Source organism: Hylobates moloch, unplaced genomic scaffold, assembly GCF_009828535.3.
Source record: "Hylobates moloch isolate HMO894 unplaced genomic scaffold, HMol_V3 SCAFFOLD_21, whole genome shotgun sequence".
NCBI classification, from domain to species: domain Eukaryota; kingdom Metazoa; phylum Chordata; class Mammalia; order Primates; family Hylobatidae; genus Hylobates; species Hylobates moloch.
In genome coordinates this window covers 15,812,805-15,839,965 of record NW_026652296.1, presented here as the reverse complement: position 1 = coordinate 15,839,965, position 27,161 = coordinate 15,812,805, and the positions used below count along the sequence as shown (strand labels likewise).

General features: G+C 49.5%; 1 protein-coding gene across 4 annotated transcripts; it reads left to right on the top strand.

The window, feature by feature from the left end:
• Nucleotides 1-621: 621 nt before the first annotated feature.
• On the top strand, nucleotides 622-27,161 carry PABPC1L (poly(A) binding protein cytoplasmic 1 like). Of its 4 annotated transcripts, XM_032142759.2 has the most exons (15): nucleotides 622-897; nucleotides 3,203-3,396; nucleotides 7,303-7,418; nucleotides 9,465-9,604; nucleotides 9,742-9,836; nucleotides 12,164-12,301; nucleotides 15,080-15,175; nucleotides 18,533-18,799; nucleotides 20,277-20,367; nucleotides 20,992-21,120; nucleotides 23,297-23,403; nucleotides 24,494-24,587; nucleotides 25,915-26,045; nucleotides 26,519-26,593; nucleotides 26,971-27,161. In XM_032142759.2, exons 1-14 carry the CDS (start codon nucleotides 705-707, stop codon nucleotides 26,585-26,587), a joined length of 1,860 nt encoding a protein of 619 aa, XP_031998650.1. In that variant the 5' UTR covers nucleotides 622-704; the 3' UTR covers nucleotides 26,588-26,593; nucleotides 26,971-27,161. The 4 variants fall into 4 exon arrangements, with proteins under 4 accessions (XP_031998650.1, XP_031998651.1, XP_058288955.1 ...); XM_032142760.2 differs by lacking the exon at nucleotides 26,971-27,161 and having other exon boundaries at nucleotides 705-897; nucleotides 21,007-21,120; nucleotides 26,519-26,760; XM_058432972.1 differs by lacking the exons at nucleotides 20,992-21,120; nucleotides 23,297-23,403; nucleotides 26,971-27,161 and having other exon boundaries at nucleotides 705-897; nucleotides 20,277-20,362; nucleotides 24,499-24,587; nucleotides 26,519-26,760.

The following is a 27,161-nucleotide window of genomic DNA, read 5'->3' as shown; positions in this document are numbered from 1 at the left end:
ACAGGGAATGTCCCAGGAAAAGCGGTCTGGGTAATATGAGCCAGTACCAAGAAAGGCCTTAGTGGTCTCCAGTTCTCACGTCTCAAAGCCATTTCCATCCTTGGTGCGAAACGGTGGGACTGGATCAGGCCGTTTGGAGGAAGACATCTTCAATGGAGCAGGATAAAATGCTCTACACAAGCTTTGAAACAGTGGCCTCTTGGGAATTCCGCTTGTCTGTGAAACGCAAAAAGCGCGGTCTGGGTCTCCTTTCATTCATGTCAGGAGGGAGTCATTCCCATTTTACAGAGAAGGGAAACGGGTTCAGAAAGATGATCTATTCTGGGGTTAGAACTCAATTCCCTGCGTCCTTTCCGTCCCAGTCCTCGGCCCTTTAAAAAGAGCTCGGGGTTTTGAGAGCCACTCAAGTCCCCGCAGCCCTGCTCAAGACCAGGTTGAAGGCTTTTCCCGCCTCCCAGGGCGGGGTCAGAGGTGTCCTCACCTGTAGCTTTTAGATCCCCAAGTACTCACAGGTGGGGTGCGGGCCCAGGAGGGATCCCGGGGAGGACGTCCGTGCGCGCCCACGATTGGTGCGCAGGGACCCGGGGGGCGGTAAAGGGAAGGGGCGGGCCCGCGCCCAGGAAGGAGGGCTCCCGCCGGGTGAGCGCGGGGCCGCTGGGTGACCCGGCTCCTGCTTGCCCCGCAGCCCCGGCCCCCTGCCCACCATGAACGCCAGCGGCTCGGGCTACCCGCTCGCCTCACTCTACGTGGGCGATCTGCACCCCGACGTGACCGAGGCCATGCTCTATGAGAAATTCTCTCCCGCCGGCCCCATCCTGTCCATCCGCGTGTGCCGCGATGTGGCCACCCGGCGCTCGCTGGGCTACGCCTACATCAACTTCCAGCAGCCCGCGGACGGTGAGCCCTGGGGATGGGGCGGGAGGGGACGGACCGACGGACAAGCAGGCGGACAGACAGAAGCCGGAACTGGGCCGCTTGCGCTTTCATCTTACACTTTGCAGCCGGGGAAACTGAGGCTCAAAGATAACAGGGCGTTGGCAGAGGCCTGGCCCCCGAGACGGGAATTGGTAATTAGTGTGGTTTACTGCTATTCCGCTACAGAGGAGAGAGATTAGGGCCGAGTGAAAACAGATACAGGCTTTGGGGGCGGGGTGGGGTGGGGTCAGGCGGACCAGGGATAGAAGCCCAGCAGCTGTGTGACTCTGGGCAAGTTACTCGACCATTCTGAGCTTCAGATGCCTGTCTGGAAAATGGGGGTCCTAGCTGCCTTATAGAGTGCTTGTGAGGATGAGAGATTCAAAGCACCTGGTGAGGAAGATGCCCAAGGCGGCACAGCTGGTGAGCGGGGAGGCAGGAGAACCCAGCCTTGGGCTCAGCCCTTTCCCAGCGCGACGTGAGATCCACACTGGGCGCCTCTACCTGCACGGGCTCTGAAAAACCGCTGCCTCCAGGCCGCAAGGCCGCTTTCTCAGAGCTGATAGCGTTGATTAGAGCTTGTCCGATGAGTTTGCCTGCACTTCTGTTGAGAGTGGAGAGGATGAAGATAAGAGCACCGGGTTTCAAGGGCGTTCTGCCACTAGGGTGTGTTGGGCAAGACTTCACCGTCTGCACCTTTTCGTCTGCAAAATGGGGCTAAGGCTTATTCTCCGATAGCATAAAGAATGGAGAACTGGTGTCTGTGAAGTTATCTCTTGTATCACTTGTTACCTCGTAAATGCTCTTAAGTGATACGGGCGCGGTGGCTCACGCCTGTAATCCCAGCACCTTAGGAGGCCGAGGTGGGCAGATCACTTGAGGTCAGGAGTTCGAGACCAGCCTGGCCAACATAGCGAAACCCTGTCTCTACTAAAAATACAAAAAATAGCTGGGCGTGATGGCGGGCGCCTGTAATCCCACCTTCTGGGGAGGCTGAGGCAGGAGAATCGCTTGAATTCGGGAGGCAGAGGTTGCAGTGAGCCGAGACTGCGCCATTGCACTCCAGCCCGGGCGACAGAGCGAGACTCCATCTCAAAAACAAAAAAAACCAACAAAAAAAAAACAACAAAAAGACCCCAAAAATAGTAGCTTTAACATTCTGACGTAAGACTCCAGAAACTCACCCAAAAAATGCCCGGGGTCCACTAGAGGGATCCCTTGCGCCAGGTCGCCTGGGTGGACCGGGTAGTTCCCTGAGTGGGTGGTTTGCTACGGAAGGGGTTTTCCCGCGGGGCCTGTTCCCTGCCCGTTACTGAGCTGGATTCCTGGGCACCTTCCTTTGTTCTGCTTTGCTCCACCTCCTGCCTCTTCCTGTCTTCCTCCAAGCCCTGTGAATAAAGTGGGACTTGGCCTTTTTGCCCCACCTCATAGATGGAAACCGTGCTGCAGAGAGAAGGGTTTTGCCCCAGGTATTTATGATAAGACTAGGTGGAGAAGCCGGGCTTCCTGAAACTTGCTCCACTGTGTTCCCCACAGCCCCCTTCCACGTCTCTGCACTAGCAGACTCCCTGAAACAGGTCATATGTATCACCCGGGAGGGACACAGGCTGCAGCAGTGGCCGGAGGCTGGGCATCGGCTGCTGTTTTGAGACATTATTTTGTGTCAGGCACAAAGTTACAAACAAGGCACCTTGCATACCTTCTTTCTTTTTCAGTCCCTCCAACAACCTGGTAGTTGGCAGTATCTTCCTTTGTTAGGTGTGGAAAAGTAGGTAACATTATCATCGTTCCCCCTTTACAGGTGAGGAACTGGCTCAGAGAGGTAATGTCCACTTTCCCCAGAGCCCGACTGCTTGAGATCTAACCTCAGCTCTGCCCTGCAGCACCTCTGAGTTTTAATTTCCTCAAAGTGCTTGTCATATGGACATTCTTATCCACTCAGTGTACTTTAGAAGCCAGTGTACTTTAGAAGCCAGAATAGACCTGACACTGCCACAGACCTTTCATGTTTCTTAGTCTCAGTTTTCCCATCTGTAAAATGGGGGGCAGGAATCCATGCTCATGTGGCTGCAGGGAGTTGAATGAGATCATAACTGGAAGGTTGGGGGAGTACCATACACACTAATTCTCAGCTTATCCTTCCTGAGCCTTTGGGCTCTTATCTCGGGTGGGACCCAGACAATGACTTTCTCTTTATTGGCTCCTAGTTAAGCACCTCGAGGGGTGGGTGATCAAGGTAAGAAAATTCCCTTAACTTGCTAATTTCTCTCTTCTTCCTTCTGTCCAGCGGAGCGGGCACTGGACACGATGAACTTTGAGATGCTCAAAGGCCAGCCTATTCGCATCATGTGGTCCCAGCGAGACCCAGGACTTCGCAAGTCAGGTGTGGGCAACATCTTCATCAAGAACCTGGAGGACTCCATTGACAACAAGGCTTTATATGATACCTTCTCCACCTTTGGGAACATCCTCTCTTGCAAGGTAGAGGATGAAGGGTGTATGTCTTTGGGTGGATCGGTGTCAACTACCTGCCTGGTAGAGGGATGACAAGCAACACCTCACTTTACAGTTTACAAGGTCCTTTCAGTCAAGTTTCAGGTACAGCAAGCACTGAGTGATAGCCGTTCTTTCAGTTTCATCTTCCATGAATGATCAGACGTTACCTGTGTATCAGTCAGCTCTCGCTGTGTAACCACCCTCAAATTTAGTGGCTATCAACAACAATCATTTATTTAGCTCATAATTCCACCGTTGGCAATGGGCAAAGTTCAGCTGTGCAGTTCTTCTGGTCTTGGCTGGGTTCCCTCCTATGCCCACTGAAAGCTGAGTGGAAGCTCTCGCTGGGTATATGAGGGAGTGACTGGCTGTCAGCTGGAACATCTCGGCTTTCCTCCCTCTGGCCTTTTGTCCTCCAGTAGGCTAGTCCAGGCCATTCTCATGGTATTCTCATGGCAATGGCAGGGGCTCAGAAGACAAGAGTGGAAGCACACCGGGCCTCTTGAGAACTAAATGCAGAACTGGAACCATCACTTCCACTACATTTTTTTTTTAATTGAGATGCAGTCTCACCCTGTTGCCTAGGCTGGAGTACAGTGGCATGATCTCAGCTTACTGCAACTTCCTGGGTTCAAGCCTCCTGAGTTCAAATGATTCTCCTGCCTCAGCCTCCCGGGTAGCTGGGATTACAGGTGCAAGCCACCATACCCGGCTAATTTTTGTATTTTTAGTGGAGACAGGGTGGGTTTCACCATGTTGGCCAGGCTGGTCTCGAACTCCTGACCTTCTAGAGTGCTGGGATTACAGCCATGAGCCACCGCACCTGGCCACTTTCACTACATTCTATTGACCAAAGCAAGTCACAAGACCAGCCCACATTCAGAGTGAGAGGGGAGTAGAAATTATAGGATGAAGGGTGTGGCTACAGGAAGGCCATTAATTGGGGCCATCAAGGCAATTAAGTTATTAAATCTTATTTTTAAGATTGTCTTACATTAGATGTAAGTTCCATCAGTGACCTTGTTCTTAGTCATTATTGTATCGCAATACTTAGAATAAGATGTGACATATATTAGGTACTCAATAAATATCTGTTGAGCCAGTGGAGGTATATCATTTGAGAAGGATTCTGATTATTTCTCCTGTCGAGGATCAGCGGCCATATAGCAGGTCAGTATGTCTGGAACAGAGGGCTTAAACCTGGGGGTTCTGCTTCTAGATTTTATGACGATGGTTGATTAGTTACCCTGTAGCCTTTGGAGTGTCTGCTATTCTAGGGAGGATAGGGACAGTTTTTGTAGCCTATGTGTCAGAACTTTTTGTTTGTTTCTTTTTTGTTTTTTGTTTTTTTTTTTTGAGATGGAGTCTCACTCTGTTGCCCAGGCTGGAGTGAGTGCAGTGGCACGATCTCGGCTCACTGCAACCTCCTCCTCCCAGGTTCACGCCGTTCTTTTGCCTCAGCCTCCTGAGTAGCTGGGACTACAGGCGCCCGCCACCACGCCCAGCTAATTTTTTTGTGTTTTTAGTAGAGACGGGGTTTCACCGTGTTAGCCAGGATGGTCTCAATCTCCTGACCTTGTGACCCACCCGCCTCAGCCTCCCGAAGTGCTGGGATTACAGGAGTGAGCCACCGCGCCTGGCATGTCAGAACTTTTATCAAGTGCTACTGTGTGCCAAGCATAATCCTGAAGTTCCCAGTGAGGGCTCTCAAATTCCCGTCAATAAGAGGCTATCCCTGTGGCTCAGAGGAGCAGGTAGACTTAAGGAGATGTAGTAATGCACTAAGGGTTATCTGTGACAGAGAGACGGGGCTTTTTCCTGTCTTTGAGGATCAAAGGAAGAAAGAGACTCTTAACTGTGTATTAAGTTCTTCACAATAATAATGGCAGATTTATCACGTACTTTCTGTGTGTTAGGTTTTCTGCATACATGTATACTCCTTAAAAGGGTACCTGGCACACTGTTAAGCTTCTAAGTGATAACTGTAACAATCAAAGAATTACTTCTGTTGGCTGACCTTGGACAAGTCATTTATTCTCATTTTCCCTCTGGGGCTCAGAGGTTAAGAAATGCCTGGAAGGATTCTTGTGGCATAGATAACAAGGGAAGTATGTAATGCCCTTAGCAGGTTTTTGACCCACAGTGGGGACTCAGTCAATGTGATTAAATCCAAATGGCCAAGCTGAGGCTTGAGTTGAAAGTGGAAGGACCCTGTTTCAGGATGAGAGGTGGAGGGGTATGTGCAAGGCATGGGTTTGGAAGCAAGATCTGTTGTGCAGCACCCATTGGGGAGCCTCAAATGCCAAGTTGATATAGTTCTGTGGATAGAAGCTACTAGAGATTGAAGGGATGTGGTCAGAATTACATTTTAGAAAGAGCATCCCAGTGGTAGTGTGCAAGTTAGGCTGAGAGGCCAGTGCTTGTCATCAGGCAGAAAATGCCACTAGCTGAGCTGAGCCTGTAGCCACACGGATGAGTGGAGCCACAGTCACCTTGAAGTGGGGGTTAGTGGTCTTTCTGCGAGTTCAACAAGAGGGATAGGGACTATGTGAACTAGAAGGTCTTTCCCTGTTCTCAAGTTCTGTCCTGCTGGCCTGAGTCAGGAGGGTTACAGAATGGGAATAGGATATTGTGCATCTTTAAAAAAAATTGAGGCTGGGTGCAGTGGCTCATGCTCCTAATCCCAGCACTTTGGGAGGCCAAGGTGGGTGGATCACCTGAGGTCAGGAGTCCAGGACCAGCCTAGCCAACATGGTGAAACTCCATCTCTACTAAAAATACAAAAAACTAGCCAGGCCTGGTGGCATGCACCTGTAATCTCCGCTACGTGGGAGGCTGAGGCAGGAGAATCGCTTGAACCTGGGAGGTGGGGGTTGCAGGGAGCCAAGATTGCGCCATTGCACTCCAGCCTGGGCAACAAGAGTGAAACTATCTCAAAAAAAAAAAAAAAAAAAAATTGAAATGAGTTTGTTGTTGCAGTAATTCATGAATTGGTAAAGTTTAAACAATGTGGAAGGGAAGAAAGTGAAAAAGAAGCTCCATTTCTTTCAGCCCTAGTTCCCAAAAGTAATATGAATACGTTTTATGTGTCTTTTTCAAAATTTCCAATGTGTAGATGCCCACTTTAGCCTGAATGGATTTTTTTTTTTCACTTAACAAGACTGTCAGCCATGTAACCTACCACATTCTCTTCAACTGTGCATATACAGTAGACTGGTATACCATCGAGGCTTCCCCTTGATGAATACCCAGGTTGTTTCTAGTTTGCTGATAGAAACGAGGATGCAGATATGGGGGTTTGAATCTAACCCTTTTGCCCATTGCCTTAGGAAGACAATTAAAAGCCAGTATGCAGTATAGATGAAACCTATGTTCATTTCGTTCTCCCTCTTAAATCTGTTTTTTCTTTTCTGTTTTTATTTTTTTGACACAGAGTCTCACTCTGTTACCCAGGATGGAGTTCAGTGGTGCAATATCAGCTCACTGCAACCTCCACCTCCTGGGTTCAAGCAATTCTCCTGCCTCAGCCTCCTGAGTAGCTGGGATTACAGGCACCCGCCACCACATCCGGCTAATTTTTTGTATTTTTAATAGAGACAGGGTTTCACCAGTTGTCCAGGCTGGTCTCGAACTCCTGACCTCAAGTGATACGACCTCCTCGGCTCCCAAAGTGCTGGGATTACAGGCATAAGCCACTGCACCCAGCCTTCCTTAATCCATTAACTTGAGTGGCGGCACTCTCTGAGCTTCCATATCCCATCCCTAACATGCAGGATTGCCTTTTCCATGCACACAGCAGGCATGCAGAGACTGGTCGTGATCACCTTTGCCATTCCTTTCTACCTGAACCCTCTGTCAGGACTCTTCCTGTCCTTCCTCCCTGTGGCCCAGGTGGCGTGTGACGAGCATGGCTCCCGGGGTTTCGGCTTTGTCCATTTTGAGACCCATGAGGCCGCACAGCAGGCCATCAACACCATGAATGGGATGCTGCTGAATGACCGCAAAGTGTGAGTGGCTGGGCCTGAGGGAGGGGCGGAGGCTGCAGGGACAGAAGCATGGCACCACTGACTAGGAATTGATGCTACCCTCAAGCTGCTAATGGACACCGGGCACTTGAGCGGCAGGCAGCCCTCCTAGAAGTGTGACCTCGGAGCAGCTGCTCAACCTCTCAGGGACTCTTTCCTCACAGAAAGATGGAGCTGATGATCTGCATTAGAGTATTGTTCTGAGTGGTAAAGGAAGTGGTGATTTTAAAACTCTAGAGGGACTGGCTAATGGTCATATCATCAATGGACTCAGTGTTTTCATCTGTTTTCCAGCCTTCTCAGTATGGGGTGTATGTGTATGTGACAGGGTCCTGCTATGTAGCCCAGGCTGGACTGCAGTGGCACGAACACAGCTCACTGTAGCCTTGACCTCCTTGGCTCAAGTAATCCTCCTGTCTCAGCCTCCTTTGTAGCTGGGACCACAGGTGACCATATGCCACCATAGCTGGCTAATTTTTTGATTTTTTTTTTTTTTTTTGGTAGAAATGGGGTCTCACTTTGTTGCTCAGGCTAGTCTTGAACTCTTGGGTTCAAGTGATCCTCCTGCCTCAGCCTCCTAAAGTGTCAAAATGCTGGGATTACAGGCATGAGCTACCGTGCCTGGCTTTTTCTTTAAACCTTTCGTGTTTCATGAGATTTTGGCAGAAAGAAAAGTAGGCATATGCTTAGCCTGCCCTCATCATACTGTTAACTTTGATATCATCCCCACTACACAGATGGGAAAACTGAGAGGCAGATAATAGAGAGAATCTGCCTCTGGGTGTTCCCTGCCCAGAATTTTGATTTTGTTCATCTGAGAGGCCAGCCCCCATGGTCAGAGCCATGGAGAGAAGGTGGCTTTGAGCTGGGGGATGCACTGAGAGTCATTTTGTCCAGGGTTACTCAGGGGAGGGTCCAGTCAACCTGTCAAACAAATCTTGGTGGGCTTTACCCAGTTCTCAGAAGAATGCTCTTCATTAGCTCCAGTTTACTCAAGTTCACTTTTGCCACTCAGTTTTCTTCAAATTTTGGTGCCTGGTACAACTTTGTTTGTGCTAAACGTGCTATAGATACCATCAGAATTTATTTTTATTTTTAAAATCTGGGATACTCTCCTAGATGTGTTTACAAGAACTTGGAAATGAACTTTTAAAATTAATCCTGTGACTGGGTATGGTGGCTCACACCTGTAACTCCAGCACCTTTGGGAGGCAGAGGTGGGTGAATCACCTGAGGTCAGGAGTTCGAGACTAGCCTGGCCAACATGGTGAAACTCCATCTCTACCAAAAATACAAAAATTAGCCATGTGTAGTGGCACATGCCTGTAATCCCAGCTACTTGGGAGGCTGAGTGAGGCAGGAGAATCGCTTGAACCCAGGAGGCGGAGCTTGCAGTGAGCTGAGATCGCACCACTGCACTCCAGCCTGGGCGATAGAGCGAAACTGAGTGTCAAAAACGTAATAAATAAAAATAAAATTAATCTTGTATTTAAGTGATTTTAGTCAATGCCCCCCATAGTAACACTAGCATTGACTGTGTCTGATTTACTTACCCCTGCTTCCCCAGTGCACCCAATACATGTTAATAAGCAAAGCCCCATGATGAGAATTTGAGTTCCAATTTTACAGCAATGAACTCTGAGGCTCAGAGAGGTTAAGTAGCTTGCCCAGGGTCACACAGCTAGGCAACTGCAGAGCGAGGATTCAAGCCCTTGTCTGTCTGACTCCCAGGCTCATTCTTCTGTGCTCTCAGCTGCCTGGTATATAATAGTAGTTACGTGTGCATTTGTCGCAAGAATGAAATCTTCTTAACCTTCTGCTGGGGACAAACTCTGGAACATAATATAACATCTTAGCTGTTGGAGGTAGCCGGGCCTTGGGGATGTTCTAAGGAGTATTGTCCTGCCCAGTTTCCTGATGAGGGATATGTAAGCCTGGAGAAGGGCAGCAGTTGAGCAGGAGTTGGCATGGGGGTGGCTGATGGCTGGTAGCTGTCCACAGCCATCAGCCAGTGTGTCGTGACCACAGCTTTGTGGGCCACTTCAAGTCTCGACGGGAGCGGGAGGCGGAGCTGGGGGCACGGGCCCTGGAGTTCACCAACATCTACGTGAAGAACCTCCCGGTGGATGTGGATGAACAAGGCCTGCAGGACCTCTTCTCCCAATTTGGTGGGTGTGTCCCCAAGGGAGCAGGGGTATCACTGTTTTTCCTCTTCCCTTCCAAAGTCTGGTAGGGAGGAGGGGCTCTCCTGGGGTTTCCTGAGGACTTCCCAGACTCCCCTTTGAGCCAGGTTGGTCCTTTGCAGGGAAAATGCTGAGCGTGAAGGTGATGAGGGACAACAGCGGCCACTCGCGGTGCTTTGGCTTTGTCAACTTTGAGAAGCATGAGGAAGCCCAGAAGGTAGGAGCCTCCCCATGGCTCTGTTCCACAGCAGGGGGACTGAGCTGGGACTAGGAAGAGGGCCCCAGCTCCCTATAGAGTGGAAGAAAGTCCCTCCCCGGCCTAAACCAAGAGGGTGGGAGAGTCCTGTGTGCAGGCAGAGCCCTTCCTTCGTGTGGTCAAAGGCCAAGGGCTTCATTCTTCTTTGGTCACTTCTAAGCCCTGAGGTCTGCAGAACCGAATATTTAGGTAGGAATGCAAAAGTCATTATTATATAAAAATATTTACTCATGGACTGACCACTTAAATCAGTTTCCACCAGGTGTGGTGGTGTGCACCTGTAGTCTCAGCCTACGTGGGAGGCTGAGGCAGGAGGACCCCTTGAGCCCAGTGGTTTGAGTCCAGCCTGGGCAACATAGCAAGACCCTGTCTCTAATTGTTTAAAAACTGTCCAGATGTGATGGCTCATGCTTGTAATCCCAGCACTTGGGGAGGCTGGGTGGGAAGACTGCTTGAGTTCAGGAGTTCGAGACCAGCTGGGCAAAACAGCAAGATGCCATCTTCACACACGAAAAGGCTTTCACACTTAGCAAAGAGGACTATTTTGTGCCATGAAATCCAACTCAAAGTAAGGACGTTGATGATGCTGTCATGCCACTATGAAAGAATTATGCTTGCTTCTTTGTTCAGATTATCCATGTGTAGTTACAGTTAGAACCTAAATTTTTTTAAGTTCTTTTTTTAATGTAGTTTTAGGTTCAGAGCAATGTTTAGTGGAAGGAACAGAGGTTTTCTGTATACCCCATTCCCCAACACATGAACAGCCTCTGCCATTATCAATGTCCTGCTCCCAAGGGTTACATCTGTTACAAGTGATTAACTTACTTGGACACATCATTAACACACACAGTCCCAAGTTTACATTAGGATTTACGTTTGGTGTAGAGTCTAGGGGTTTGGACAAACGCATAATGACGTGTATCCACTATTATGGTGTCATGCAGAGTACTTTCAGTGCCCTAAGCATCCCCTGTGCTCCATCTGTTCATTCCTCCATGCCCCTTAACCCCTGGCAACCAGTGATCTTTTTACTGGCTCCGTAGTTTTGCCTTTTCGGGAACAGAGAGTATGTCACCTAGATTGGCTTCTTTCACTTAGTAATACACATTTAAAATATAGGAATATATAAATATTTACATTTTATTTGATTTTTATTAATTAATTAATTTATTTTTGAGACGGAGTCTCACTCTGTCACCCAGGATGGAATGCAGTGACGTGATCGTGGCCCACTGCAACCTCCACCTCCTGGGTTCAAGTGATTCTCCTGACTCAACCTCCTGAGTAGCTGGGAGTACAGGTGCCCGCCACCATGCCCGGCTAATTTTTGTATTTTTAGTAGAGAAGGGGTTTCACCATGTTGGCCAGCCTGGTCTCGAACTCCTGACCTCAAGTGATCCACCCGCCTTGGCCTCCCAAAGTCCTGGGATTACAGGCCTGAGCCACTGTGCCCAGCCATTTGACATTTTAAATGTGGGAAACTTTGCAAATCTAAATTTTATTTTATTTTTATTTTATTAAGACGGAGTCTCACTCTATCACCCAGGCTGTAGTGCAGTGGTATGATCTCAGCTCACTGTAACCTCCGCCTCCCAGTTTCAAGGGATTCTCCCACCTCAGCCTCCTAAGTAGCTGGGATTACAGACGCCTGCCACCATGCCTGGCTAATTTTTGTAGTTTTAGTAGAGATGAGGTTTCACCAAGTTGGCCAGGCTGCTTTCGAACTTCTGACCTCAAGTGATCCGCCAGCCTTGTCCTCCCAAAGTGCTGGGATTACCAGGTATGAGCCACTGCGCCTGGCCATCAGTTTTATTTCTTAAAATACACCCCCAGTCCGATTTTTTTTTTTTTTTTTGGAGACGGAGGTTCACTCTTGTTGCCCAGGCTGGAGTGCAACGGCGCAATCGCGAACTCGGCTCACTGCAACCTCCACCTCTCAGGTTCAAGCGATTCTCCTGCCTCAGCCTCCCGAGTAGCTGGGATTACAGGCATGTGCCTCTATGCCTGGCTAATTTTGTATTTTTAGTAGAGATGGGGTTTCTCCATGTTGGTCAGGCTAGTCTCGAACTCCTGACCTCAGATGATCCGTCCCCCTCGGCCTCCCAGTGCTGGGATTACAGGTGTGAGCCAAAGTGGATATACTTAAGTGGCCTTTGTCCTGGTACTGATTATTCTCAGCTGGTGTGGTCAGCCTGGTTTGCAGGTGGCCCCTCTAGATCCAGAAGATGAGCCTGGGCCAGGGCCACATCTGAGTGGTTACCAAGCATGTTCCCTCCTCCTCTCCCCAGGCTGTGGTCCATATGAACGGGAAGGAGGTGAGTGGGCGGCTGCTGTACGCGGGCCGGGCCCAAAAGCGCATGGAGCGGCAGAATGAACTGAAGCGCCGGTTTGAGCAGATGAAGCAGGACCGGCTGAGGCGTTACCAGGTGAGGTCAGACTTCCTGGTGGCAGCCACTTCTGTGTGAGAGCAGCTGTGTGTCGGGGACCCTGAGTGGTGACTGTTTCCTCTAGTTAACCTACTTCTGGGCACTTGGCTCAAGGTGGGAATCGAATGAGCATGGGATGGCCCCCACTGCCTGATGTATAACAGTGAGAAACTGTGTACAACCCAACTGTCCAGCCATGATAGGGGTTAGTAGAGGTGCTGGGGACCTCTTGGTTAGAATAATCCTTCATGTGGGACTGGTTAGCATCCCACTCAGCCCACTCAATCCCAGTTGCATCCTCTAGTCTCAGACAACCAAAGTACCCCGCATATTGCCAGATGCCCCTAGAGGAAATCCTACTCCTGGTTGAGAATAATCAGGCCAAATATGTTACATCCAAAAGTTGGAATGTTGGAGAGCCTTTGAATTATATGGAGTTAATAATTAAAGTGAATATTGTAGGCTGGGCGTGGTGGCTCACGCCTGTAATCCCAACACTGGGAGGCTGAGACGAGTGGATCACGAGGTCAGGAGATCGAGACCATCCTGGCTAACACAGTGAAACCCTGTCTCTACTAAAAATACAAAAAATTAGCCGGGCGTGGTGGTGGGTGCCTGTAGTCCCAGCTACTTGGGAGGCTGAGGCAGGAGAATGGTGTGAACCCAGGAGGCGGAGCTTGCAGTGAGCTGAGAAAGCACCACTGCACTCCAGCCTGGGTGACTGAGTGAGACTCTGTCTCCAAAAAAAAAAAAAAAAAAGTGAATATTGTAAATATATTGTAGATCAGTGCAATTTAAAACTTCATTGGGAAGTGAACCCCTCCAAGGTTTTTTTTTTTTTTTTTTTTTTTTTTTGAGACAGAGTATTGCTCTTGTCACCCAGGCTGGAGTGCAGTGGCACGATCTTGGTTCACTGCAACCTCTGACTCCTGGGTTCAGGAAAGTCTCCTGTCTCAGCCTCCCAAATAGCTGGGATTACAGGTGCGTGCCACCATGCCCGGCTAATTTTTATATTTTTAGTAGAGACGGGGTTTCACCATCTTGCCCAGGCTGGTCTTGAACTCCTGACCTTGTGATCCGCCCGCCTTGGCCTCCCAAAGTGCTGGGATTACAGGTGTGAGCCACCGTGCCTGGCCTCATTTTTGTATTTTTAATAGAGATGGAGTTCATCATGTTGGCCAGGCTGGTCTCGAACTCCTGACCTCAGATGATCTGCCCGCTTCAGCCTCCCAAAGTTCTGGGATTACAGGCATGAGCCACCATGCCTGGCCCCCCTCTAAGATTTTTCATAAAAGTTCTAGATCCTTCATGGAGAGGGGCATATAAATATATACATCCACACAAAAACACGAACACATACTCAGTAGTCCTCAGTGAGGAGCAGTTTTGCCTCCTGGGGGACATTTGGCAACGTCTAGAATTTTCAGTGTCGTGCAGGTGGTGGGGTTCTACTGTCATCCATGGGGTAGAGGTCAGGGATGCTGGCAGACATCCTACAGTGCCCAGGACAATGCTACAGCAAGGAACTATCTGGCACCAAATGTCACTAGGTCTGAGGCTGAGAAACACATACATCCTCTTATGTACATACAGTGTGTCCAGGGGCTTTCAGACCTGCAGAACAAAATACTCATCACATAATCTACGAGAGCAGGATGCTATGCTGTACAATTGTGTGGTCTCTGTTCTCTTGTACGTTCATATGCTGTTGTGTTTGGGAGGTCTGGAAGGAGAAAAGTCAAGGTGCTAGAGGCAGCTGTCACTCAACAGTGAGGTGCACAGACTCTGAAGTTAGTCTGCCTGGGTTGTCCTGTCTCTGCCACTTAGCTACTGTATGATCTGGGGCAACCTATTTAGCTTCTTTGTGTTTCAGTTTTGTCTGTAAAACAAGGATAAAAGTTTCCTTCACGCAGCGTTGTTGTGAAGATTAAAAATCAAAATGTGGCCTGGCATGGTGGCTCACGCCTATAATCCCAACACTTTGGGAGGCCGAGGCAGGCAGATCACCTGAGGTCAGGAGTTCAAGACTGGCCTGACCAACATGGAGAAACCTGTCTCTACTAAAAAATACAAAGTTAGCTGGGCCTGGTTGCACATGCCTGTAATCCCAGCTACTTGGGAGGCTGAGGCAGGAGAATCACTTGAACCCAGGAGGCAGAGGTTGCGCTGAGCCGAGATTGCACCATTACACTCCAGCCTAGGCAACAAGAGCAAAAATCCGTCTCAAAAAAAAAGAGTCTTAAAAAAAATCAAAATGTATGGGAAAGCTCAGAGTGGCACCTGGCACCAGCATGAGTAAGTGCCCGAGGTTCCTGGGCTGGCAGGCGGTGGAGGGGCAGCTCGCCTGTGTTAGGGGTCTGGTCATGGGCCGGCCTGCGAGGAGCTCTGCCTCCTGCTGCCAGGCGTCCACCATCTGGAGAGCTCGGCTTGGGCTTGCTCTGCACCTCAGCCTGCCACGGGACCTGGGACATCCTCGTGGGCCCCATCTGTGAAATGGGGAATAGCTGTGGTGAGGCTGGGACCAGTGTAGAAGTGTGAGAACTGCAGGGGAATTCGGGATGTGGGGACTACAGCTTGCATGTGATGGGCACGCTGAGGGATGTGGGTACCTGAGTGCTGAGGGATGTGGGTACCTGGGTGCTGAGGGAGACAGGGAGCAGGAGGCTGGGCTGGTGGGGCTCCCCGTGCCCCTTGTGCCTGTGTCAGCCCCCTGCTCTCCCCAAGGCAGTTGGGGCTTGGAGGGGAAGGAGCCATCCAGCAGTTTCTCTTCCCTCCCAGGGTGTGAACTTGTACGTGAAGAACCTGGACGACTCCATTGATGACGACGAACTGAGGAAAGAGTTCTCTCCCTATGGAGTGATTACCAGTGCGAAGGTGAGGGCTGGGGCACCTCCGGGGCACAGGGTTCCCTTCCATCCTCTCAGCACCATCCCCCCACAACCCCACCCCTCTGCCCTCTCGCCCAGCGGCCTCCAGGGGGTTGGTGCCGGCTACCCCTTCTGGGGCTCTGCTGACCCCGTTGGAGCTTGTAGCCCATCTGCAGCCTTGTCTGGGCTGGAGGGGAAGAGGGTAGAAATATAGTCCCAGTCACACAGCTGGACTTGGGGCTCACTGTAACCTTGGCATTTATTGAGTGCCTACTGTATGCCAGATTCCAGAAATTCACATCTTAGTATTTCCATTGACTTTTGTTGTCTGGCCTCTGCCAGTGACATCACCCTCCTGGGCCTCCGTTTTCCCATCTGGAAAGTGAGAGGGCTGGACTTCGTCATTCTTCATTTGTTCTTACCTATTTCTGGAGCACCAATTGTGTGCCCAACCCTGTTAGGCCCCTGAGATATGGCAACTGGCCCATCTACTCAGCAGCTCTATGAGCTTTAGCAGATGTGTCTTATAGATAAGGACACTGGGCTCACTGGATGGCTTTCGACTCTGGCTTCTCATTACAACCCCCTGGGCAATTCTTAAATACACACACCTGAGTCAGGCATGGAATGTGGATCCCCGGGGTGTAGGGCTTGGGCTTTTTATTTTTTTTTAAAAGCTCCCAGAAGCTGGGCAATATGGCTCACGCCTGTAATCCCAGCACTTTGGGAGGCCGAGGCAGGCAGATCATGAGGTCAGGAGATCGAGACCATCCTCGCTAACACGGTGAAGCCCCATGTCTACTAAAAATACGAAAAATTAGCCGGGCATGGTGGCGGGTGCCTGTAGTCCCAGCTATTCCGGAGGCTGAGGCAGGAGAATGGCATGAACCCAGGAGGCGGAGCTTGCAGTGAGCCGAGATCGCGCCACTGCACTCCAGCCTGGGCAACAGCGAGACTCCGCCTCAAAAAAAGAAAAGTGCCCAGATGGTTTTTAAGATGATCCGGTGTTTATTCATTCTATACTTAAATACCTGCTGTTTTACCAGGCTCTGTGGGAAACAGGAGCAAATCAGATGTGATCCTTGCTTTCCAGTAGCTTATAGTCTAGTGAGGAAGTCAGCCCGTCACTAACTCAAATGGATTATAAGATGGGGGACAGTATGGGAGGCAGAGCTACAGGAGCTCAGTGGAACAGAAGGGAAGGCTGCCTGGAAGAAGTGGCAGTAGCAGCAATGTTTGACTTGGCTGTGAGGAGGTAGGGAGCTGGAGTGGGAATGAGAAATTTTCCAAAGAGATCAGTGTGAGTGACAGGATGGGGGGACCCGCCTGAATGATGTGATGTTGGGTTCTGAGGAAGTGGTCTAGAAGTTCTCTTTTGGCTATTGTGTCCAATTGTAAACATCCTTCAGGGAGCCTTGTGCTTGGAGGAAAAAAGGTTGTCTTTTAGGTTAAGATCCTTTTGAAAAATGCGAGAGAAGGCTGTGGTACATGTAAATTAGGTATCAGTAAATTTGATTACACATCATTAAAAGCTAAGAGCAACAGGATGAGACCTCATCTTTACAAAAAATGAACAAAATTAGGCATGGTGGTGCTTGTCTGCAGTCCCAGCTACTTGGGAGACCGAGTTGAGAGGATCACTTGAGGCTGGGAGGTTGAGGCTGCAGTTGAGCTGAGATTGCACCACTGCACTCCAGCCTGAGTGACAGAGTGAGATCCTGACTCAAAAGAAAAAAAAAAAAAAAAAAGGGAAAGAAAAAAAGAAGATTTTAAAAATAACTCTAGTCCTTATGGGCTGTATGAGCCAGGCCAGTGTCTTGACCCTAAAAAAAGATTAAAAACCCAGGGCCAGATGTGGTGGCTCCTGCCTGTAATCCCTGCACCTTGGGAGACCCAGGCAGGAGGATCTCTGGAGACCAGCCTGGGCAACATAGTGATTGCCGATCTCTACAAACTTAAAAAAAAAAAAAAAATTAGCTGGGTGTGGTGGTGTGTACCTATAGCCCTAACTACTTGGGAGGCTGAGGCAGGAGGATCCCTGGAGCCCAGGAGTTTGAGGCTGCAGTGAGCTATGATCATACCACTGCAGTCCAGCCTGGATGACAGAGTGAGACTCCATCTCTTTAAAAAAAAGAAAAAAAAGACAAACCCTAAATGCCATGTGGGTTGGATTCTGGAAGAGAAAAAGAATATTAGGGGAAATAAGAGTGAAATTCCAATGAAGTCTGGAGTTCAGTTAATAGCATTATAGTTAATAGGAGCTAGTGGTATAAAACAGTTAATAGCATTGCACCAGTGTTAATTTTGTAGTTTTGAAAAATGTACTATGTTCACATTGGGGGAAACTGGGTGAAAGATATACAGCAGGCCAGGCATGGTGGCTCACGCCTGTAATCCCAGCACTTTGGGAGACTGAGGCAGGCAGTTCACTTGAGGTCAGGAGTTCAAGACCAGCCTGGCCAACATGGTGAAACTCTCTCTCTACTAAAAATACAAAAATTAGCCAGGCGTGATGGCGCACGCCTGTAGTCCCATCTACCCAGGAGGCTAAGGCAGGAGAATTGCTTGAACCCGGGAGGCTGAGGTTGCAGTTAGCCGAGATCATGCCACTCCACTCCAGCCTGGGTGACAGAGTGAAACTACGTCTCAAAAAAAAAAAAAAAAAAAAAAAAAGATATATAGTAACCCTCTGTACTGTTTTTGTAACTTTTTCTGTAAATCTAAAATTACTCCAATGTAAAAAGGTTATTTTAACAAAAAGGCTAAGAACCTCTTTCCCAAATTCCTAAAGAACTTGGCTTGGTACTTAGCAGAGGCAATAGAAGCTTACCAGAACCGTGTGTTGGGTTGAGTCCTAGCTAACATATGAACCACTGGCTGAGTGACCCCAGACAAGTCACTCTTGCGCGTCTGTCTTATCCCGGCTGTAAAGTGGGAGCCGTGATGCCTCCCGCATCGGGAGGTTGTACATGTGAGGTGTGAAGACATGTAAAGTATCTGGCATGCAGCAGGCCTCATAGATGGGGGTGCGTGCTGCATCCCTCAAACAGCTCAGTAAATGGGGGTGCATGCCACGTCCCTCCATCACTCCTCAGTAAATGGGGGTGCATGCTACATCCCTCCATCACAGCTCAGTAAAGGGGGGTACACACTACATCCCTCCATCACAGCTCAGTAAACGGGGGTGCACACTACATCCCTCGAACACAGCTCAGTAAACAGGGGTGCACGCTACATCCCTCCATCACAGCTTTCTCGCGGGCCTGCCCAGTGCTGAGCTTGGCCCGTGGGGAGGAGGGAGGCAGCGCAGCCCCAGGAGCCTTCCTTCCCCACCCCAGCAGCTCTTGTCTTGTCTTGCTTTTAGGTGATGACAGAGGGTGGCCACAGCAAGGGGTTTGGCTTTGTGTGTTTTTCCTCCCCAGAAGAGGCAACAAAGGCCGTGACAGAGATGAACGGGCGCATCGTGGGCACCAAGCCACTCTACGTGGCACTGGCCCAGCGCAAAGAGGAGCGGAAGGCCATTTTGACCAACCAGTACATGCAGCGCCTCTCCACCATGCGGACCCTGAGCAACCCCCTCCTGGGCTCCTTTCAGCAGCCCTCCAGCTACTTCCTGCCTGCCGTGCCCCAGGTGACGGCCTGCCCACAACTCCCACCACAGCCTTCTCCCCTGCCCCAGCCAGGTAGAGCATGAAAACTAGAGTTCTAGGGAAATGGAGGTTTCTAACTTGCTTCTGCCGAGGACTCATTAGGAAGTCTTTGTTTCCCTCTCTATAAAAGGGAGAGATAGTGTTAGTCAAATGGCATTTCCAGTGAGAGAAGCTCATGAATGTTGTGCTGAAAAAGACTCTTAATGATCCAGCAAGTTTGGGAAATGTCGCGTTAAGCAAAATAAACCTACATTTTCCCTCCCCTCCCCTTCCCTCCCCTCCCCTCCCTTCCCTTCCCTTCCCTTCCTTCACGGGGTCTCCATGTCACCCAGGCTGGAGAGCAATGGCATGATCATGGCTCACTGCAGCCTTGAATTCCTGGGCTTGAGTGATCGTCCCACTGTAGCCTCCTGAGTAGGTGGGACTACAGGTGCGTGCCACCATGCCCAGCTAATATTTTTGTTTATTTTAAAGAAGGGGTCTCGCCATGTTGCCCAGGCTGGTCTCAAACTCCTGGGCTCAAGCAATCCTCCTGCCTTGGCTTCCCAAAGTGCTGGCATTACAGGAGTGAACCACCGTCCCCCACCCTACATTTTTTAAAAAATTAAATTAAATTTTTCTTTTTTTGGAGACAGAGTCTTGCTCTGTTGCCCAGAATGGAGTGCAGTGACACCATCTTGGCTCGCTGCAAACTCTGCCTCCTGGGTTCAAGCGATTCTTGTGCCTCAGCCTCCCGGGTAGCTAGGATTACAGGTGCGTGCCACCGCACTCGGCTAATTTTTTGTGTTTTTAGTAGAGATGGGGTTTCACCATGTTGGCCAGGCTGGTCTTGGACTCCTGACCTCAAGTGATCTGCCCTCCTTGACCTCCCAAAGTGCTGGGATTACAGGCATGAGCCACTATGATCAGCCCTAAATTTCTTTACTGTCTACACTACTCTACCCTAAGATGCCAATATCTACTGAGACTCTCCCAAACAGGCACAGATTATCCAGCATTTCCCCAGCTTAGATGGTCATTTTTTTTGTGGGATGCCTGTTAACATCTCCCCTGGATGTTAATGTTCTGAGGAGCATGGTTTGGGAAAGGACCTCGTGGGACTTACAGGAAGTAGAAAGATGTCACCCATTAAAGGCCACCAGGGTGAGAACATTCCTCTCCTTTTAGCAGTTGCTTAAGCTACACAAGTTGGAGTAAGATGTCACCCTTTTTATCCAGGTCATTGGGTTAGCTGACAAGGAGCCAAGATTGAAATCTAAGATCTTTGCCCTGCAGGATTCAGGGCTAATGGACATCCTGAGATGGGAGGAAGGAGCTTTCATTTCAGTCTTGTGGGTCTTGACTCACCAGTCCCTGCAGGAGCCAGTGGAGTTCCTGCCATGGCGTCCCTGAGGAGGTGTAGCTTCTCACCTACCCTGCTGCCAAGCCCCTCAGTCTGGGTCTTCTTTTCCCATGCAGCCTCCAGCCCAGGCTGCATACTATGGCTGTGGCCCAGTGACACCCACCCAGCCTGCCCCCAGGTGGACGTCCCAGCCACCTAGACCTTCCTGTGAGTGACCCAGCCCCTTCCACTCTCAGACTGGCCTATTGGTGTGGGCCCTGTGGGGCAGTCATAACACAGGGATGAAACCTGGCTCTGCCACTTCCCAAGGTGGGTGACTTCACTTCTTTGAGCCCCAGTTTCCTCTTCTGAGCATGGGCCTGAATGAGATGTGTGTAAATTACCAAGCGCAGTGGTGAGCCAATGAAAGACATGCAGCTAGCCACCAGCAGTCATCACCAAAGACACCTCTGATGTGTGACTCTGAAAATTCTTGCAAAGCTGAGAAGGTGAAATTCCTCTGGCTATATTGTTGACCAAAGGCCCTCCTCTGTAAGAGTGAAATGCACGCTCACTTGAAACTGTCTTGAGGGACTAAGGTGTACGATCCTGGTGCTTATGCAGTTTGGGGCTCTAGGTAGACATGAGCTGGCTTTGAAATTGTAGATTCCTACACTCCCCTTTTCTGGAGTTCTGGGTCTAAGTGAATTGATTCCTATTTGTGTTGTGAATGTTGTAGTTTCCCTTCCCATTCTCTTGGTGGCCCTGGAAGCTTCTAGGCACAGTGTGCCACCCTGATTATTCCCACCACTCCATCCAACTTTTCTCTCTCTGTGGTGTCTGCACCACAAGCTGCCTACCCTCCAGGTGCCTCGATGGTCCGGCCACCAGTCGTGCCTCGGCGCCCCCTGGCCCCCATCAGCAGTGTCAGGCAGGCCTCCACCCAGGTGCCACGCACGGTGCCTCATACCCAGAGAGTAGGTGAGTGTGGGTAGGACCAAGGGGAATGGGGGCGGGGCAAAGTTGGCACTAGGAGTCAGGACCAGCCTCCATGGTGACCTTGCCATACGCCCTCTTGGTGAGCAAAGCCGACTTCGGAGACTGTAGCGTGGTGGTTAGCTTGGCCTCAAGTTCCTGAGACCAACTGACTGGGCCCTTGCTGACTACTATATCTGATCATCTAATCTTTAAAATGGGGACAAAAATAATACCCCCATTTTATTGTAGAGAATTAAAAATTTTTTTTTTTCTTTTTGTGGCAGAGTTTCGTTCTTGTTGCCCAGGCTGGAGTGCAATGGCGTGATCTCTGCTCACTGCAACCTCCGCCTCCCAGGTTCAAGCAATTCTCCTGTCTCAGCTTCCCAAGTAGTTGGGATTGTAGGCATGTGCCACCATGCCTGGGTAATTTTAGTAGAGACGGGGTTTCTCCATGTTGGTCAGGTTGGTCTTGAACTCCCGATCTCAGGTGACCCGCCCTCCTCAGCCTCCCAAAGTGCTGGGATTACAGGCATGAGCCACCGTGCCCAGACTTAATTTTTTTTGTTTGTTTGTTTGTTTTTGAAATCAAGTCTCACTCTGTCGCCCAGGCTGGAGTGTAATGGTGTGATCTCGGCTCACTGCAACCTCTGCCTCCTGGGTTCTAAGCAATTCTCCTGCCTCAGCCTCCCGAGTAGCTGGGATTACAGGCACGCGCCACTATACCTGGCTAATTTTTGTATTTTTAGTAGAGACAGGGTTTCACCATGTTGGCCAGGCTGGTCTCGAACTCCTGACCTTAGGTGATCCACCAGCCTCGGCCTCCCAAAATGCTGGGATTACAGGCATGAGCTACCATGCCCGGCTTGTTGTTGAGGATCAATGAGATCATGCATGCAAGGGCTTAGCACTGGGCCTCAAGCCTGTTAAGTATTGCAGTGACTATAAACAAGGGTGTAGATTTTGGCTGTATAGCAAGCGCATCTGTTCTTTCATTCTGCAAATGTTCTCACATCCACAGTGTGCTGGGGCCCCAAGCTCAGCGCTGGAGGTTCTGCATGAACAAGGCATACTCAGTCCCTGGCCTTAGGTTGCTGCCAGGCCCTGACACCCCTGCTTATTCCGTTTTTACTGTGGTAAAATACACATAACAAAATTTACCACTTAACTATTTTTCAGTGTACAGATCAATGGCATTAAGTATATTCACACTGTTGTGCACTATCACCACTATCCACTCTCCAGAGCTCTGTTCATCTTGCAGAGCTGAAATTCTGTACCCATCAAACCATAACGTCTCCTTCCTCCTCCCCATAGCCCTTGGCAACTGTCATTCTACTTTGTCTCTGTGAATTTGACTGTTCTTGGTACCTCATATAAGTAGAATCATAGAGTATTTGTCTTTTTGTGGCTGGTTTTTTTACTTTACATGTCTCAAGATGTATCTAGGTTGTAGCGTGTGTCAGAATCTCCTTATTAAGGCTAAATAATATTCCATTGTATGTATAGACCTCATTTTTACTTATTCATTTATCTATCAATGGACGCTTTTCTACCCTTTGGGTATTGTGAATAATGCTGCTGTGAAAATGGTTGTACAGGCCGGGCGTGGTGGCTCACGCCTGTAATCCCAGCACTTTGGGAGGCCGAGGCGGGGGGGTCATGAGGTCAGGAGTTCGAGACCAGCCTGACCAACATGGTGAAACTCTGTCTGTACTAAAAATACAAAAATTAGCCAGACGTGGTGGCATGTGCTTGTAATCCCAGCTACTTGGTAGGCTGAGACAAGAGAATTGATTGAACCCAGGAGGGGGAGGTTGCAGTGAGCCAAGATCACACCACTGCACTATAGCCTGGGTGACAGAGCAAGACTCCATCTCAGGAAAAGAAAAAAAACAGAAAGAAAATGTTTGTACAAATAGCTCTTTGAAACCCTGCTTTCAATTCTTTTGGGTGTATACCCAGAGGTAAAATTGCTGGATGATATGGTAATTCTGTTTAACTTTTTGAGGAAGCCCTATACTGTTTTTCTGTAGTGGCTACATCATTTTACATTCCTACCAACAGTGTACAGTGTTCTAATTTCTTTACATTCTTGTCAACTCTTGTTATTTTCTGTTTTGTTTTGTTTTTGGATAGCAGCTATTTGAACTCTGCTTTTTTTTGTTTGTTTGTTTTGCAGCCAACATTGGTACTCAGACCACAGGACCTGGTGGGGTAGGATGCTGTACACCAGGCCGGCCTCTCCTGCCGTACAAATGTTCCCCAGCAGCACATAGCACCTATCGGGTAAGGCCAGCCCAGCTGGCTGCTCTTAGCCTGGGCTCCTGGCCGCCTGGCTCAGAACCTTAGCTAAGGTGTTGGGCCTTGGCTTTTTTTCTTTTCTTGGCTTGTAAAGTTTCATTTATTAATGTGTACAATCAATGAGAGATCAGCCTTACAGCGAGAAGGGGAAAGAGGGCCAGTATTACGTTTTATTTACAATTTGTTTTGCCTCGGTTATTACCAAAATTAATTTGGATGTCGTTAGTATTTGTGATAAACACCAAGGAAAGGTATTCTAAGAATATGCTGATTATTGAAGGGATGTACTTAATCTTCAAAACAGAAAATACGTTCTGTAATCAAAGACTGTGTATTTATCTCCCTCTCCTAAAAAAAAGCATTATCATACCCTACGTAGAATTTCAATGTGTCTCTTCTGAACTATTTCTTGCAAAATGAACGAGAATAGTCTTTAAACAGCAAAAATGTCTTTTTTTTTTTTTTGGACAGGGTCTTTTTTTTTGACAGCACCCAGGTTAGAGTGCAGTGGTGTGATCATAGCTCACTGCAGCCTTGATCTCCTAGGCTCAAGTGATCCTCCCACCTCAGCCTCCAAGTACAGGCATGTGACCCCATGCCTGGCTAATTTTGTGTATTTTTTGTAGAGACATGGGTCTCACTGTGTTGCCAAAGCTGATCTCAACGTTCTAGGATTATAGGTGTGAGTTGCCACACCTGGCCAAAAATGTTTTAAAATTACCAAGATGTGAAAGGGTGAGAGGTGTGCTGGGGACGTGTCCATAAATCTACTTGATAAAAAGTGCTTTATTTGGCACAAAGTTATTGGTAACACAGGGCTTTCATTTATCAATGTTCATCAGGGACCTTTATAAGTTTATAGCACTACAGGAAATGTCTAAGCTAGAGGCAAGACTTCGTCTTCTAATCCACTTTGCCCTTGCTGGGGACTCTCCACCCAACCTGATCATCCAGACCTTGCCCTCTGTTCCCCTCCTCCAGTGCCTCCCTGGCCTTCTGTTCACTTGCCAAGGTAAGTGTTTTGAGGACATGCCTGTCCATGGTGATTAAGGGATGTGTCCCCGGCACCATGCAGGTCCAGGAGCCGGCTGTGCACATCCCGGGACAGGAGCCCCTGACCGCGTCCATGCTGGCTGCTGCGCCCCTGCATGAGCAAAAGCAGATGATTGGTGAGTGGCTGGTTCTCCTACTCTGGAGCAAGAAGAGGAGGGCTGTGAGCTGGCTAGCCTGCTGGGAAACACCCTGAGTGGTGGTCCAATGTGAGGTCAAAGTCCAGCTTTGTTACCGACCCCCCTACTGGGTGACCGTGGCCAAGCTGACTATTCTCTAGGCACCTATTCTCTTGTCTTAAAACCCTGGTCAGACTGGATGGTCCTGAGGTTTCTTCCACTGCCGCTGTCCTGTGACTTTGAGGTTGGGAGACACTCCAGATGTGGGGAGATCAGGGAACAAAGGGAAGAGTAGGGGTATGGTCTTGGGTTTCTGCCGAGAAATGGCCTGTAGGTGGGGGTTAAAGTTCCTCACACCTCTCCTGAACGGGAGGAAGCTGCTGTTCACCAGTGTCCAGTGCTCAATGCAGGCGGCGGGGGGATCTGTGCGTTTGCTAAATACATGATATTCCCCATAGATTCTGGATTCCTTGTGCAATTCATCTCCACCCCTAGTGTCCATGGCAGGCCCTGATAAAAATGCCACTAGGTGAACACAAGCTTGTTCCTGGTTGGCAGGTTCTTTACTGCATAGCCACCAAGACCTCTAGATCCTTCACTGAAGGCCCCCATTACCACCGCCCCATTGTCTCCTCAGCTTACTTAGGGTTTTGCCACATTACCCCTTCCCCTCACCCCCAATTTTTTTTTTTTTTTCCTGAGATGAAGTCTTGCTCTGCTGCCCAGGCTGGAGTGCAGTGGCACGATTTCGGCTCACTGCAACCTCCACCTCCCGGGTTCAAGTGATTCTCCTGCCTCAGCCTTCTGAGTAGCTGGGATTACAGGCACCCGCCACCATGACCAGCTAAGTTTTGTATTTTTAGTAGAGATGGGGTTTCACCATGTTGGCCAGGCTGGTCTCAAACTCCTGATCTCAGGTGATCCGCCCACCTCAGCCTCCCAAAGTACTGTGATTACAGGTGTGAGCCACCATGCCTGGCCTCACCCAGAAACATTTTAAATGAGCTTAATGGAAGTAGAAGGCGTTGTTAGTAGTTCTCGGTAAACATCTTCACTTTCTTCATGGGAAGACCCTTTCCGCCCCCACTTAAGGCACCCAGTCCTGGCTGGGCCCTGGACACATTGCTGAGATGGGCTGACCACCAATACCAGGCCGGGTCATTAAAAGTACCTGATGTTAGAAGATCAAGTGTTAAATGTCATAGCCTAGAAGGAGCAGTTCTGGGAGAAGAACCCAGATGTCCTCAGTGCTCCACTCCATATGAGCCCTGGGATGCTGGGGTGTGAGCTAGGCAGTGCACGAGCCATTGGAGTGTGTTCCACACAGGGGAGCGTCTCTACCCCCTTATCCATGATGTCCACACCCAGCTGGCTGGCAAGATCACGGGCATGCTGCTGGAGATCGACAACTCGGAGCTGTTGCTCATGCTGGAGTCTCCAGAATCCCTCCATGCCAAGGTAAGCCTGGGCAGCAGGGAGCCCGAGGGGGCAGGAGGAGAGCTAACGACAAGGGCTCTCCTAGTGGAGCCAATGGGCAGCTGTTTGGCCAGATAAAGTGTTTCTTCTTGCTGATACCTGAAGGCCTGCTGAATCTTAGAGTGGAAGGGGCCTTAGGTAAGGGTTTGCTACTTCAGCCCTTCCGTAGACTAATCTTGTGTTGTTCTGTAGGTAGGTCTTTTGGTACAAGGAAGTGTGTTGTGACTGAGTGTAAGGGTTAAGGTTTTTCCAGCTGTTCAGCAGTGTACCTCTGTGTCAAAGGTGACAGACAGGGCCATGGGATCTTGCAAGCAGTTGTGGATGGGAGGGTTCCACAGAAACCATGTGGATGGAGGAGGATCCTGTATCCAGGATGCTGAGCCAGGGGGAGGTCAAGGCTCTTCTGTGACCTGCTAAGAGCTGCGCTAAGCGCCCCCGCCACTCATTTCTCACAGATCGACGAGGCAGTGGCTGTGCTGCAGGCACACCAGGCTGTGGAGCAGCCGAAGGCGTACATGCACTGAAACCAGGTGGGTGGAATGGTGGCAGAAGCAGCTGAGCCCGGGAGAAGCTGTAAGGAAATAGGCAAGGACTGACTTTCACAAACACTGAGAATTATGCTGTGTCCCTGGCTTTCTCTGAAGCACCAAGGAGTTTGGAGGAAGTCGTGAGAATCAGAGGAGATGATTAACTGTGATCCGAATGGGGGGTGGTGGAGGGTGAAGGAGGTGCCCTCTTGCCAGCTGCCCTGCCTGGCTTCATGCAGAATAGTTTGGGCTTTCCCGGGGCCCTGCCTGGCTCCATTCTGCCTGCCTGAAGGCCTGGCCAGGATGTAACCACCTTCTTTATTGAAGACTGGGTGTCTGCCATACTTTAAAAACACTTATTTTTACATTTTTATCCTCAGAAAAGGAAATCCTTGCTTCCATGGCTGCCAAAAGGACAGTGTTTCTGGCTCTCAGCCCTAAGGCCCTGCAAACTCTAACTTATTTCCCAATTAGTCTGTATCTATACTTGGGCTCTGTATGTGAATGAAGGTTGGTCACCCATCCAGCCTATTACCTTTTGCTTTGTGTATTAAAAGTGCTGCAAAATCTG